Source organism: Bemisia tabaci, chromosome 6 (assembly GCF_918797505.1).
Source record: "Bemisia tabaci chromosome 6, PGI_BMITA_v3".
Classification (NCBI taxonomy): domain Eukaryota; kingdom Metazoa; phylum Arthropoda; class Insecta; order Hemiptera; family Aleyrodidae; genus Bemisia; species Bemisia tabaci.
The window spans coordinates 27219852-27236684 of NC_092798.1; the positions used below are offsets into that span (position 1 = coordinate 27219852).

Below are 16833 nucleotides of genomic sequence, written 5' to 3' on the forward strand. Positions count from 1 at the left end.
ATTCAACCTTCCGAATAGAGACTGCATGCCGATTATTAAAATTGATAGACAAAGCTATAGAAAAAGAAGAAAAAAGGATATGGAGGGATTCTATGGGTGGAGGCGGGTGGTTACAATGGACAAAGAACGTAGGTAATAGACTAACTAACGGCAACCAACAAGAGACTCTTTCGTTTGTCTGTCAATTCCCCCTTAGTCTGTTAAAACTACCAGTTTCAGCCAATGGAATCACTCCATACACCCTATGTCTTCTTTGTCTATAGCTTTGTCCATCAATTTAAATAATCAGCCCGCTGTTCATAAAATATGTAATGCTCTAGGGAAGTTTTGACTTGGGTTACAGGTGCAAGTTACACGGGGGCGGGGAAAGTCCAAGGCTGCGTTACTTAACGCTGAAATTGGCGCGTCGGGCCGATGAGTTTGAAAACTTAGGATATAGGAAAATCGATTAATGCATCCAAAAGATTATCTCAAAACGCCAAATTTAGAGGAGGAGGAGGTCTACAACCGTACATTGTGTAACGTTACGTAATTTTTTTCAGGTGTTACAGACCTGTGTTACAGATGCGTTACGGAGGAAAGGGAGCGATTAGAATCAAGGAATCAGATTTGCAGTTCACGTACTATATGCGCGATTTCAATGTCTTCTTTTTGGCTTTCAAGCAATGTGTTGAGCAATTCGTTTATCAAGATGGGGAGGATTTAAGTACCAAGAGGGGAAAAAAATAGAACAAAGGGGAGAAATAGAACAGGAAATTAGCGTCGATGGGATCGAAATAATTCGCAGGGAGTTCGGCAACCCTCGTGAACTTTTCCTCCCCTCCCCGGCGGATCCTGAATCTCTAATTACAATTTATAAATACCTAACGGCTAGGGGCGGGACGGGGATGGCGCGGGAAGAGTCTGGACTCTCCGAACTGGCTCCAAGATTAATCTGCACCCACCCTCACACTCCTCCCGATAACCTTTGAGCCGCGACACCCCCGCCACCCTCCAAATCCCGATTTATTGAATCCATGCGTTTTGGGGTTGAACGACCGACGACCGTCTCGATCACAAGAGGACCTGTGTCTGGATTGCTCCGTCTTCATCGAATCGTAATCGATAAGTAGCATTGTAAGTATAGGGATGTATCGAGGTGTGAATGGTCGATTATCGATATTTTACCATTTGAAGCTATGGTAAAAGATCGATTATTAATGTGTTCCTTGCAAACACTTTGTGTATCGATCCTTTCCATGGGTTTCTACGGCAAATCGATCGATTTGATTGCTTGTTTGTTATCGAATCATTTTAATCGATAAATAGCATTGCAAGGATAAAGATGTATCGATCAGTAGCAAGGCGTGAATGATCAATTATAGATATTTTCCTATTCGAAGCTATAAATGTAAATATCGATTATTATGGTGTTCGTTGCAAACACCTTGTTTATCGATCCGTTTTCATGGGTTTAAATAGTAGATCAATCGATAACTCGCAAAGCACGCCCCACCACTGGTATCGATCGATAATGATTCAATGATCCATCTTTGGTGCCAAGGGGGTAGGATAATCGATAAATAGCACTGAAAAGATAGGGATGTATCGATCAGTGGCGAGAAGTGAATGACCGATCATCGATATTTTCCCATTTGAGGCTAGGGAAAGAACCGACGATTAAGGTTCGTTGCGAACACCCTGTTTATAGATCCTTTTTCATGGGTAAAAACACTGAGAAAAAATTCTCGGCGTTTTTACCAAGGTCCGTTGGTAACTTTACCATCTCGCTTTTTTTACCAATTAATGGTAATTTTACCAAGACAGACTGGTAAGCTTACCTAAAAACTGGTATTTTTACTGGGTTTTTCAGGTAAGAATACCACTTTTATTGGTAATCAATTCCCGGTAACTTTACCATTTTATCTCGGTAATTCTACCACAGTCGATAAAAATCTTGGCATTTTTACCAAGGTCCATCGGTAACTTCGCCGTAAGTTCAATAATTTTACCGAAATTTCTCGGAAAAATTACCAATACCATAAATGGTAATTTTACCAAGAAAAAACAGGGATCAAATAGAACCCTGAATTCTTGGTAATTTTACCCTTTTCTTGGTAAATACACCGAGATATTTTTTTCAGTGAATGGCAAATCAATCGATATATCGCAAAGCACGCCACACCACTTGTATTGTGTTCGTGGTGGGGGTGAGATGGGGCATCTTAATATTCTGCAACCACTCCTGAGCCACTTTTACATTTTCGGCTGGACCGGACTTGAGGGACTACTTGGTTCCGGTATGACAAAAATCGAGAACTGGTCCGTCCGGTTTGGCAAATGGGTTCGCGAGTTAAGGATGAGGGATACAGGGCATCACTCCCTCATTATATTGAAAACTAGGGCTGTCAGAGCGATTTTTGGACGGATCCAAACATCAAAATGGCATCATTGGGCAAATGGGTTGATCGCCCTCAGTCGAAAATAAAAATAAGAAGGCTCCAAAAACAGTCTTTGTAGATGGGAAAGCTGGCAAAGTTGGGCTTCTTTTGCGACGCTGCGGTAAAATCACGTGTTTCTTGTAAAATCGCGGCAATTTAAAGTGCGAATCCACGAAAAAGTCATATTTGTGAAATTTTTGAGGAAAAGAGGTTTTTTTTTCAAGTGGGAAGGCTTTGAAAAATGGGAGAGGCCAAGAACTTTCCGCATCCCTATTGTGGGCCTCACTGGAAATGTTAGCAAAAAGTAACAGGAGTTGCCCTTCAAGTTTGAGCGTCCGATGACAGCGAATAAATACGATGATTGAAATAATACAGTGCGGGTGATGTTATCCTGCGCGCCGTTGTGCATCCCGGTTCCGTCAATCAGTAATGAAAGTGAATCATATTACTTCACATGAATCACTCTTGAAACTGTAGAGGAAGCCATAGTATTGATGATATAGGATATCCCTCAGGACCCTTCGAAAAATTTCATGGGCGAAGATAATTAATTAAGTATCCCCTCTCAGGGGCGTTTTCTGTTTAAAGACTTGAGAAACACTGCTTCCCCAAAGAAACTTAGGAGGGCATCATTTAATTCATATGTTTGCAATCAAGCACGAAGGCGTGAATAGAAGAACAAAGCTATAGGTAGCTAAAGAATTGTCAGGTGAAGTCTGATAAACTTCAATATTGCAACGCAACATTTTGTGAACAACGGAGGAGACGAATCATCGAATTGGTAACTGTTCCGGCCTGGAGGATATTTTTTATTCTACTTCAAAATGTGCTCAATATTCTTTTGAAGGCAAAAGAGCAATGCGCATTCATGCAGCTAGGTTAAAAGTTTATCTGATCCGATTCGAAGAAATTAAAAATCTTTTTACGGAGAGATTTGAGCCTTGCATAATCAGGGATGCAGAAAGTTTTCCGGTGTGTACGCTTTCACCAGCGATTAGAAGATTTCCCTTAGACGCATCATGAAGTACACAGCGCAGTTATAATAATTTCAGCAAAGACATTTCCGAGGTAATGTTGACAAAAAATCAGCAAAGTCGAAGTGACTTTACCAACAATATAAGCGCAGCTGCAGGTATTAACACAAAACTCAGAGTGCGCGCAGTAGTGATTTATACACGTTTATCAAACATTAAAGCACTTGCAGATTGTACAGCAAAAAGGATGCAATACTAATTATTTTAACCCGCTGATTCCGCTAATTTATTTGAATTATCGCGAGCAATAAATAATGAGAAAATCGAATATTAGGGATGCGACACTAATAGTGCTATTAAACAAACATCGATTAAAATCAACAGAAAATACTGCCTCAGTGGACTTAGGTCGTTTTACCCCAGAATGGTCATTTAAATTTATTAATTTTTTAAGAGAAACTTCATAAAACAATAAAGTTGTCAATTGGAACCTGGCATTATGCTCAGATTCACGATGATGTAAGAATATTTTCCTTTATTTTTTGTAAATCGTCCTAATTTGGACGAGAGTTCGACAGTGGAACGTAGTCAAGTGTTGGATAAAAATGCCTCGCACACGGCACAACACGCAAAAAGTTGCGCACGTCTCAGGGCAGGAGTTCTCACAGAATGCCAATAAAATGTTCGCGAATTGCCGCGAGGATTTAAAACAGTGTTCGGCAGATTTTTGAGTCGGAGAGATGGCGATACCGGTTTGCTCTCTCTTCCGTTTGATAAAATTACGACACCGAAAACGACAAAAAAGCTGTTTTGATGCAGGTCAAGAATCAGAGCGCTGCTCTTTCTTGCCAATTTTGCAGAGGAGCGCCGAATTCGATGGATCTGTCAACGAAACGTCGATGGACGCCTGCGAAATTTGTTAACGTTACTCGGCGGTTTTCGAGAGGCAGAAGGCCGTACCGGTTCACTCTCTTTTCCTTTTAATACGGTTACGTCACCTGGTATAAGAGCCGCATTTTGATGCAGGTCAAGAATCGGAGCTGTCGATCTCGACTGGACTTGCCAAATTTCGCCAAACCCATGCAGCAGTATAATCCGCTTCGCGCTAAAAATCCATCCTCGTGTAATAAGAGATTGAGCCACGTGTGCAGAAAATGCCGGATCGTGGCATCCTAGATGCCGGGTCAAGTAAAGAAAAGGGCCGTCCCTAAATTTATTATGCGGCGTGCTTTTTCGGCATTTTTACTAATTCACCCATTAGCTACCTAACAAAAAATGATAAAACGATTTTGAGCGAGTACTAATTCGTCAATTTTTTTGACTTTAACTTTTTCAAACTGTAATTTTGATACTAACAGAATTATTCCGGAGCTTTAATCTTTTTTAATGCCTTAAAATTGTCATCGATATAACAGACATATTTTATTCAAGCGAGGACTTCTGCAACTAACACGAAGCAGGTGGCGAAAAAGGACAGGATATTATAGCCGCACTGAGTGCTTATCCAATTCGTCGCTTAGCAGACGTAAGACCGTAATTACACACTGAGTTGAGCTAGGAAAAGCATGGAATTATATGAAAGCCAGGGTTCACTGCAAAGTTTAGGTGCGTCCTTATGTCTGGAAGGCGACGAATTGAAGCAGGGCTCGATTAATTTTACATACTTTCAATGTGCTAAGTGGTTGAAAAATATGAAAGTTACATATCCTACAGAGAAGTATCCAATTTTCCATGCGGACCTATGGGTACTTTCACTTATTATACTACCATTATTGTTCTTTCCGAGGGCGCTGATTTTTTGTCAAGGTGGACTATTTTTAAACTTGCATTAGGATCTTTGAAAGTACTCACTAACTTTCACAGAAACTTTTGAAGAGATTCGCTCGATTTTTAACTCGTTTTGCGGTTCTGAAATACTTCAGTTCTTTTTCAGGATTGAGTTTCTCGCAGACATCTTGAGCATGCACATATGCAGCAAGTCAAATGACTCGATTTGTCGGTCAGAGCCAACAGATCACAAATGGACGTATTTCTGTCAAACGGAACTAAGCGCCATCGGGGTAGGAAGGTAGGGGGGGGGGGGGGGGGGGCTTGGATTGGCGGCGGAACCGGGCGTCGGGCTCATTCGTTCCTATACTCGCAATGCTTTTCCATGGCGCTTAGTTCCGTTTGACGGAACGCGCTATCCGGGATTCTAAATTCCTCAAAAGGAACTCAAATTGGCGCTTAGTTCAGTTTGACAGAAATACGTCCAAATAAGCATTTCGGGAGGCATTATGTAGGGCATTTTAAAATTCTCCAATGAGGGCTCATGCTCATGCAGACTTGAAGCACTTGATCGTTCTAAATAACACTACCGAGGAGCTGAAGAACTCCTTAACTTGCCAATTGAAACGATGGCAATGGAGAATAAAGACATTTTTCCTCAAAACCTCCAAAAACAAAACAAAAAAGTAGGTAAGTCCTTTGCCACTAATCTGCGAACTTGCATAAGGAATGTAAGCCAAGGTCGCTTTTCCTCAACGAGCCGAGCCAAAACGAACCTAATGAACCGTACCGATGCGAGCGTCCTCTGCCCCCACGGCTCGCAAAAAAAAAAAAAAAAAAAAAAAAAAACCACGACTGCAAAATTGACTTTTTCCCTATGGTGTGCAGCGTGCAGCGTCAAGTCGTGCGAATATCGGCGGCAAAAACCGCCGCGGGAATCAGGAATTTCGAGCCGTTTTCCTGGTAGTTCCATTCATCCACGATTCCTCGCAGCAAGCTCAATCGGCAAGCCAAGCCGGTGACTGGGTGAACGTGAACTTGACTCATTTGTTTAATGTCATAACGTGGTGGGGGCGGGGGCGGGTGGCGGCATGATAGGTTTGACCGTGCGCATCTAGTTCTCCCGCCCTAATTACCGCGGATGCAATTAAAAGAAAAATCCTTGCCACCGCAGTACCAGTGTCCGAGTGCCGGCCGATGGAGAATCGTGCCCTCGTCCCGCCATGACTCCACTTGTACGGAATCTTCGTCGTATGAGCCTTGTCCAGGTCCATATGCTGTCCGTAGTTCGATTGACACGCATCTTGCTCACCCGAGTCTTCGTCTTCTGCATTCGAGGACCAAGGAGAGGAAGAAGTAAGGGAACAAAGGCGAAAACTACGGAGGGGACGGAGAGGAAAGAACTGGCTTCCTTCTCGTCTTTCGGTTATCCCTTTCCCCTTTTCTTGCTTCTTCCGCATTTCCTCTCTCCTTTTCTTTCATCTTCCTCTTCTTGTTCTACTCCCTTCTCTTTTTCTTGCATCTTCCTCTTCCTCTTCTTCTTTTTTTCACGCTTCTTCCTCTTTTTCTTTTTCTCCCTTCCTTTCCATGCTTCTTCCTCTTCTTCTTCTCCCTTCTCCCTTTTTCGCTTCTTCCACCCTTACTTCCTCTTCCTCTTCTTCTTCCTTTTACATGCTTCCTCCTCTTTTTCGTGCTTCCTATTTTTTGGCTTCTCCTCCTCTTTTCCATGCTTCTTTTACCTTTCCTCCCTCTTTTTCTTCTTCATCCTTTCTCATGCTTCTTCCTCCTTTCCTTTGTCTTTCTTGATTCTGAGAAACACGTGTCGGAAAGCTTAGAATCGTACCTTCTCTAGTGGTCAATTTCCTTCGCATTCATACTACTGGGGTTGTTATGTGACCACTGATTGTATAAACTTCAGGGTACTTAACTTCATTCGGATTTCACTCTGGGGATTTTTAACAGAGGAATCACCACAGAAATTCATTATTTAAAGTTGGATTTCTGATATACCACCTCTGGTGCGCATCTATTCGGTGGGGCGATAAGAAATCTGTCAAATGCGCCGAGGCTCAGCGCGCGAGTGTTACCTAACACCGGTTTCAAATAAAGAGCTGACTGATTTTGGAGGGCCCCGGCTCGTTAGATACGGCCTGATTTTAAAATTCGCGGAGCCACCGCTTGAAAATTGTATAAAATACTCGAGAAAAAGCCGCATTTTTTTGCGCATCGTTGATCAGCAACCGATTGCGAAACCGCGTCGGACGCGACGCCTGCGGAGAGCAACGTTTGCGGTAGCCTCGTTCCGCACGGCGCGCGCCATTTCCAAAAAGCTCACCTTCATGTGAGAAATTTATTGAATTACATTGAAAATGTAACGAATCCTAGGTTGGAAAAAACGAGGGATAAAAGTACGTAAGTTCTCAGTCAAAAGCAGTAGAGAGGCGTGTTTTGCGATATATCGATGGGTCTGCCATTTAAACCTATGGAAAAGGATCGATAAACAGTATGTTCGCAACGAACACCTTAATAATCGATTATTTACCAGAGTTTCAAATGAGGAAATATCGATTATCGTTCATTTAAAAGTCGTGTTCCCGGGTGTTTGTTGTCGAGTCCGAGACGTGCATGTATCATAAAATCCGGACGAAAAATGTAATAAAATATGTTCTGTTTTCTAGATGGATCAACTGATTCTCGCGGACGGCGCGCGGTGGATCCAGTCACTTTGAGAGATCGGACATGAAATTTTTGACTGAAACAGCAAATTTTGCAGTATAATTCGTCAATTTTAAATTCAAAATTTTTTCGTCAATTTTAAGGGGTGCTTCAAGAGTAGAATTTCACGAGGAAACCGACGGAACCACTTTTGGAAACTCAAAGTTTGTATAAACGGAGTTATAAGCTTTTAAAGTTTCCACATTTTGTCCGACCTCTCCTATTGAGTCGGTCCACTGTGCGGCGTACGGTGGGAGGAATTGAACGACTGGTAAAAAAAAACGGGAACCAAAATAAAAAATGAAATAAAATAGAGGTGACCGACAGAACCACATCATAAAATGGATCTGTTTCTATGGATGACCAAACTGAATTATCGGTAGTTGCTTGATTTTGATTCAATTTGGACTGATTCGACGAGACTCAACCGATGAATCATGGTTGAAAATGAGGTATTAAAATTAACATTACTATCGAGATTTAGTGTGGTAATAATCTGAAAAGGATAAAATCAATACTAAGCAGAATAATCGAAACAACCAATACAAGATGTCCATAAATTGGAGCACCGAGTGCAGAAAGGGCATTTCTTGGTTGCGCTGTCTCAAAATCTCCTCTGACGTTTCATTCATTAAGTATGATTATACAGGGTGTCTAGTGTTTTTTTCCATTTTGGGAAATCCTGACGAAATCCTGATTTTTGACTGCTAAATCCCATTTCATAATTTTTCCGAATCCAAATCAAATCCTGATTTTTTGTGGAGAAAAATTACGGAGAAAAACTTCACGCAAGGCGAATGTAACTTCACAAAAATATAGCTTGATAAAAAAAATCCGATCGGTCGGCCGACTTTTAATCCTAGTTTTACGGCCAATTTTTCCTCAAATCCTGATAAAATCGGAATTAAATCCTGATTTACCTCAAATCCTGATAGAATTGGGAAAATCCTGATGTTAGACACCCTACTTAAAGGACCTCATGTAATTCGCTGTGACTTTTACTGAACATATACTACGATTTCACAATCCTGAAAGGGAAAAATTTCAGAAAATTCACTTAATAGTTTTCTCTATGAAAAATAAATTAGCACTGGAGAGTAAAAAACATCGCATCCGAAAAAAAACCTTTTCTGCACCCAACGTCTGGATTAAGTCATGGAATTTTCTTGATTTTTTTTACCTCCCTCTCACATGTTATGCACCTCTGGGCTCCCTCAAAATTGCAACAGGGTGAACGCAAAGAGTATCCCCCCCCCCCCTCCGAATTTTTGGCAGAAATACAGGAGAGGATTTTGAATGTTTTGAAAAGCTGCCTTTTTATTCTAGTATCAGGTTGGATATCTCTCCTTAAGGCACTCTTAAAAGTCTTATTATACCCTCTATCTGCGAAGAACCACCGAGAGCGTCGCACCGTGGAGCGAGCTGATAGAAGAGGTCGGACATGAAATTGTTGGCTAAAATTACAGATTTTTATGTTTATTTCGTCACAAATTCAATTTCAAGGGATGTTTCTCAAGGGAAACTTCACGGAAGAACCAATAAAATTACTCTTGAACTTTTTTTTTTCTTTCATATTTTCGAAAATATATACCTAGGCTTTTGAAGTTTCCAGATCATGTCTGACTTCTCCCATTGACTCGATCCAGTGTGCGTCGCTGGGAAATTCATCCAGTATAGGGGGAGGGGGGGAGGGGGGGGAGGGAAAGAGAGAAATAGGTGATCTACTTTTCGCGGGAGGGTAATTGTCATAATCGGAAACAGAGGTCACACCATAACTTTTATTCCGAGGAGGTTGCTGGAGGGCTCACGAGGCGCGTATAGTCGGCAGGCCCGAAAAATCCTTGGAGCAAAATTATGAATTTTACACTCATTTATCAATCCTTACCTAATTATCCCTGGAGGTTGATCTATTTCTCACAGAGGGGGCCGAATCGTTCGGTTGCCGATTACCGACATCGACGCGTGTCCCCCAAGAGTGGGGACTTCGATTTGCCGGCGTCAATCATAAATTCAATTTAAAAGAAAAAAAAAACGAGTTCTCAAACTAGATCAGAAACGAGTTTCTTTTATTGTGAGGGCAAGAACGAACTAGCTGGGTGGCAACGCTGCTGTCGATCGACTTGAAACACCGCTTGAGGCCGCACTCGGCGACCTGGGACCCGATCAAGGACCGAAAGCTCTGGTTGGATCAACGACTCCCAGCTGGGACCATTTAAGTTGAGTTTGCGCCGGAAGTGAACGAACATATATGCGTCGAACAATTTTGCTCAAATATTGGATTTAATTTTTGACGAAAAATGAATCTCCCTCAAGTAAATGGTACACTGGAAAAAAAAAAAAAAAAAAAAAAAAAAAAAAAAAAAAAAAAAACACATTGGATCTAGAGTCCAGACTCTTACAAACATCGACAAGAAAAAGGACTCTTGGTTCAATCAGAATCTAGCTTAAATCAAGAACCCAGCCTCTTAATTTAAGCGGATTTCGTTTGGATTCAAGCAAAAATCCGATTGAATCAAGAGTATTTTTTCTTGTCAATGTTTTCAAGAGTCTGGACTCTAGATCCAATGTGTTTTTTTTTGTTCCCAGTATAAGTTGGCTAATTTGTTCTTTGCCGACATGTAGGTATTAGGAGAAATTCTTCTCACAGCGGTGCAATTTTTTTTCTCATGGTCGTAAAAAGCTGTTTCTGATCAGGAAGCATTTTTGGAGTGAGTAAAATTGAAAAATAACTACTGTCTGTAAATAATTACAGAACATTTCATTCTCGATTCAATCTCTTGGGTCTGAAATTAATGAAGGACCGTGCGTTACGTGATGCGCCACTAACCCTGAGAGTTAGCGACGAAATGTCATTCACTTGTTCTGATCGTCCTGCTCAGTTCTATGGGCTTGAGAAAAATAGAATTTTATCCTTTTTCGGTGAAATGAATGGGGATCGCGATAGAGTTGCACGGCGACGGACGGCCTACACACTTCGGGTGAGTGTCCTCGATGGCTCCATGCTTTGCAGGCTGCATTATAGGGCCCGACATTACACCTTCCGGACTTGTTTCGGGAGTTCAGAGTGAGTAAAAAAAAAAAAAAAAAAAAAAAAAAAAAAAACAATCCTGAGTATGCGCCAAGTACCTACTGTCGTGCTAAGAACTTCCAGGCGTCGCCAAATTTCCGTTGGTAAATCACGGATTTTCGGGTAATTTTGTGAACAATTTTCTTGCAATTTTTCAGATAATTTTGCTTGCAATTTTATCTAAAGTTCTTGAAAATCTGTCGGAAAAATATATAACTACCCTCAAAAATAAACATTTTATGGAGGGAAATTTGGCAACTCTCAAATGTTCATACGGCGGTTTTTCCTTAGGACGGCAGTATGTTACAGACTTCGTGTGCGACTCCTTCATGCTGTCATGCTGAGAAAAACCGTCGTACGAACATTCGAATTTCGCCAAATTTCCCCTGATAAAAAATTATTTTTGAGGAAAGTAACGCATAGTTTTTCTTGACATTTTCAGATATTCTAGATTAAATTGCGAACAAAATTCTCTGCAAAATTGGAATAAAAATATTTAGAACTTTCCCAATAAATTCGTAAATTATCCAAGAGAACTTTGCAACGCCTGAATTAAGGTTCATACGGTTTTTTTCCTAACGACAGTATGGGTTTTCGCACCACTCTCAGCGACTACTTGCTCGGATCTGACTTGACCCAACTTGCTAGGAGATGATTAATTCCCGCGGGTTAACAATCATCGATGTATCCAACAAAAAATATTCAACTCTAGCGCTTTTATAAGCACCACAACACTCTTCACAGTACATTGAGAGGCAACGCTTGCATACAAGAACGGCCCCGAATTTTCCGAAAAATTACCCCACGAGAAAGAGGGGATATTTTCGTCATTAACCCTGCCAAAAGGTTGAAAGCTTTGTCAAAAGACGTGAGAGCAGTAATGGGATTTTAAACAAATAGTACAGCACTTTTTAAAATTTATCTTTGACCCGCAGATTACCTGTGTTGAGTTCTTAAATTTTATGATGAACTTTTTAGATAAGGAACTTTAGTTCATGAGCTGTTAGAGACGTAAGCCACCATCATCATGAAGTCTCAATGTAATTGCTGCGTGCAGTTTTACAATGGGTAATAAAAAAAATGAGGAGCAAATGTATCAATTGCAGATAAAAGCACTGAGGTCAAACTAATCTCTGAGACAGACAATTAAGGTGAACAGAGAATACTCAGAGATATTGGTGTTATCAGCATGAAATGGTTCAAGAAAAAAAATAGCAAAAAAAAGAGTAACGGAACCCATTCGGTAAGAGATTAAGCCAAATGATTGGCATTAATGGGGAGGGGGAGAGAGATTAAAGAACGGAGGAAAAAAATGGGAATAATCATGGGTAGGTATCATATCTCTCCAACAAAATGGATGAAGAGGTTATCGCTGATCAGTGGGAGGGATTTATTATATTAATTGGCGAAGCACGTATGTGTTAAGAATAGGACACTGCTGATTTAGGTACTTAGGATGCCAGTAAACGGTTGAAAAATAATGAATTGAAGTAATTGTCACGATTTTTGCCAACTTTTAATACTTAAAAAAATATATGTATCTAAGAGAACTCAATTAAGTACATAAAATCATTTTTAAAGACGAGATAATTATACAAACAAAAATTAAAGGCAGGATTTAGTCCGAAAAAAGATAGCCTCCAAAGTATCTTGGTAGCAAAGAGAGCATAGGTAGGTAAGTACTGCAAAGAAAAATGCAGAATTTACAACCAAAGAAGATTTGAAAAATATTCTGGTTCACCGAGACAGCCTCTGGATAGTAAATTCTAATGCCTCGTCTAGAACTGCGAACACTCAAGAGGTCTTGATGTGATACTAGCCGCAGACCACACTTAAGGAGGGAAACAGAATCTAATATCATTTTCACTAATATATTTACCAGACTTTCCGTCTTCCAGACTTTTCCTTTATAGTACTATTCCGTAACTGTACCTAGGAAATCATATGCATACTTATGTTTACACTTGTGATGTTACAGATTTTCTACCGCGTTTCATTTTTTCGGTAGACGAATGGTCATCGTTTTTGCTCCAAATTCCGAGCAATTATTCATCGAAATTTTCCTTTGAAAATTTCGTATTTACACGTCTATATAAGTTTTCTCAAAGGAGAAATAAACGAACAAGGGACAACTCATAAAAAGTAGGTAAAATGAGACTAAATATCATGCTAAAATATGTAATTTTTTGCGATTTCGAGGGCCGGCCAATTGGTAATACAATCGAAAAATTGACAGTGTCGCGATAAAAATCAGAAATGATTCACTACATCGGCACAATAGGCAACGCTGGAATTGAGTTAAAGGGGAAGAGAAACAATCAAAGCTTCTGTTCGCGTCTCATGCGATGGATACTAAACCGGATGTAACGCCTGGATGCAACTATTCGGGCTCCATGGATGCCCGTGTTGCATACGCACGGAAGTGAAGGCGTTCTGACTTTAGACACGAACTCTTTCACCAGCAGCACTCGGTGGAGGGAGTCAATGAGAGGAGTCAAACATAATGCGGAAAAATTGAAGACTCATATCGATGTAATAGGTTTAGAGGTGGTTTCAATTATTTTATGGTAAGTATAATTAATTTCAAAAAGCACCTCTTACGATTTATAATATGAAGAAATTAACATCAGAACTTGCGGTTTGAGTCGAACATTTTATGTCCAAGCTCACTAAAAGGTTCGTTTCATAATGCGGTGAGCTTCACTGCAAGGATTTAAAATGACAGGGTGCCTTCCATTTTTCATTTATACTTAGAAGGCATCTCTTACAATTAGGCGTGAAAAGTTGCTCTATTAGGCTCACAATCAGTACATCGCGATATCAAAACTGAAGCAAAAACGTCCTACGTCTGTATGCGACTGTTGACCACGAGATATCTTTGTAGTATAAACGAAGAGTAAGAGTTGAGAGTGCTCCGCCAATTTGGATCCTCGAACTTCGCAGTAAAGCCTGCCGTTGGCGCCGCGCCGCGGGCCGCGGGTAAAGTGGTGAGTGCCTGGACAGTCGAAACGCCTTCTCTTCCGTGCGTATGCAGCACTCACATCCTTGGAGCCCGAATAGTTGCATTCTGTAATGAAACGTATAGTGTTCGTCGCATTCGACACTAACTACGGGCGCTATCCTTGTTTCTCTTAAAGTGTAACTTAATTCCAGCGTTGCACATTGTTCCGATGAAATAAAATATTACTGATTTTTACCACGACCGTGTCAATTTTCCAAATAATACTTTGCTTTTAGTAATATATTACAACGTTGCCATCCTAAAATAGGGGCAGCAGCTCCTAGGTGCCTTCTCTGATATAAGAACAACGAATGCCGCAAAGTCGTTTCATGGCTACTTTACGAAAATTTCGAGTTCACATTTCAATATATTTGTATTCTTTTCGCTAAAGAGTTAGAGAAAAGTCCAATCCGAAATTTAAAAAAATGAATTGCTGATTTAACAATTCAAATGCTGAAAAAGTAACTGCAATGTTTCAAGCGAATATTTTACAATAGTGGAGAGCTAATTTAACCACGGGGGTGGTTAAATTAGAATTTATTTATGGTGAAATCTACATTGAAACATTGCAGTCACATATTTCAACTACAAAATTGTTAAATCAGCAATTTAATTTTTTCCGTGTGCGATTAATTGAGAGCTCGGTACAGGAGGGACCAAAGCTGGTAGGAAATATGACATACTAATTACTTTAGGATCATAAATTTGAGTACTGACGGACTGAGTTCATAAAAAACGGTTCAATGATGGAGCAATTAAAGGAAGCCAGCCTAAAGCTCTCACATAAGATCCTGGGCGAGAGGTTGACAAATATAAAGTGAATGTTTCTTTTCAATTTTTTCTTTACTGAGGTACTTTTGTGTTTTCAAACAAACCTTATGGCCATATTCAATAGCGATTTGTACAGTCAAGCCTGAGGAATCCTTCCCTGGGAAATAGGATCGGTCGAAAATACGAACCATTATTGAAGCTGCAAGTGAACTTCATGAGGCCTAAAAAATATCGGGAGGGGACCCCAGAAATTTTTAAGACTTCAATGGTAGCGGAGCCGGGAGCTGAGAGTGAATGACTGCATAAAGCAACAAAAATAAAACTGGAACGCGGCACTAATACGTAAAAAAATCTTTCTTATTTTTTTTTTTTATTTTTTTTTTTAAATCAAAGAATTTCGAAGATTCAAATCTGATCAAATTTGTCAAAACCTAAGACCCTCCACTACCCTCAACAACATATTTCATGGGGATTGGCCCCATCAATATCTATGTAGATCGATTCGGTACATGATATCACTTCTCAAATGATTATCAAATGGGTTCACTGGTACATAAAATTCTGCTCATGTGCTAGGTATATCTGCATACTAGAAAACCAAGAATATGCCTCCTAGCTTTCTTGAAATTTTAGTTTAAAGAGAAAAAATCCCTCCAGAAAAATAAAAAGCAATGTTGTCAATACTTATGTTACTTCTATGAAGATGCAACAAAACTGTCTATATTCAAAGAAGGACAGTTTGGAAAACGTTTTCTAGGAGCTAAAGGCTGCAGCAAGACTTTGCATTATAGTGATATAAACAGAACCGACACCACTAAATTTTAAGTGCCATTTAAGTCAGTACTTAGGTGCTGGTGCAAAAAAATTGGCTGCACAGATAAGAGCTTTTGGAATGGTTCCACTCGAGGGTACTGTCAGATATTTTTTTTTTTTTTTTTCTACATACGTTTTACCTGATGCCATCTGTGTTTGCAGAGCAAAATCTGCAAGGGAAATATTTGATTGACCCTGATTGTATTTCCCTGTGCTTGCATCTGGACATCTAATAAGTGTGCGGATTTAAGTAGATTTACGAGAGGAAGTAGCTGGCCACCAAAAAAATTACAGCCAAGTCAGAAATGATGTTAGTGGAGAGGATGTTCACGAGCTACATACAGGCAGTTGAGGCAAAAGCCTATCTTACAATCTGATTAAAGACAATAGGATGATTTGGCTGCAACAGTCGGTCTTCATCAAAATATTCGCGCTGTAAGAAACATACTTACAGTTGATATGAAAGAAAACGGCTTATGAATGTGATCAGCTTTAGAAAGAGGAGGATGTTTGCAAAAAAAAGTATTATCTAACTGAATATAACATTGCGAACAAGCTCGTTGATTGTACACTGAGATGTTTCATTGGAAACTTAAGAATCTGTGAAAGCTATTTAGATTTCTCTTCTGGAGTGCAGCTTTTGCGCCGAAGTGCATACACCCTCAATTCTATTCTGAAATATCTCATGAAGTTCTGGATCCATCTTACAGTTGATGTACCAACGCAAGGCTGATAGCAAAGGTTTCGAGTAAGAGCATTAATGAAACATTGAAAACTTACCTTACAAATAACTGCTCCTGATTGTTTACCCTCCAAGAAACAACTGTTGCTCCTGAAAATAAAAACAAAATCAGAACTCAATTTCGTAGTGTGTGCAGAATCGAAATAAGCATTAGAAGTGAAAAGGAGTGTGATAATAACTGAAATGTTGGGGGATAACCTAGCACTCGGCGTCACATGGTTTGATAGACTCGGCATATCACACAAGCACGGCGAAGTTTGAAATTAACAATTGAGGAACGAAAATGTGTAGCACAAATTTGGTAAAAAATGGTACATACCATGTAAATTAATAGTACAAGTTGTGTTATTTCCCCTATCGAGAACCACAACACTAGTTGCTGCCATGATCTATGAGTACTTTATCAAAACTTTGCTCTCCGCGCCGTAACAACACGCACCCGTAATCGGCTTCAATTCAACTGAACGAAAATGCCGTCTTCCATCCAAAACAAAGTCAAAGTTGCGCAGTGTTGTCGGTTTGACATGATCGTACTAAATTATAGTTCACAGCTGCAATTAAGT

The 16833-nt window shown here is 40.1% G+C and overlaps 1 protein-coding gene across 1 annotated transcript in view; it reads right to left on the bottom strand.

The window, feature by feature from the left end:
• The window catches only part of LOC109033586 (uncharacterized), a 37266-nt gene extending 20513 nt beyond the window's left edge, over nt 1-16753 (bottom strand). Inside the window, exons 1-2 of the mRNA XM_019046262.2 lie at nt 16590-16753; nt 16309-16360 (exon numbers count right to left, since the gene is read on the bottom strand). Of these exons, the coding sequence (XP_018901807.1) occupies nt 16309-16360; nt 16590-16656 (119 nt within the window). The 5' untranslated portion in view covers nt 16657-16753. The remainder of the gene's footprint in view (nt 1-16308; nt 16361-16589) is intronic.
• Between the last annotated feature and the right edge of the window lie 80 nt (nt 16754-16833).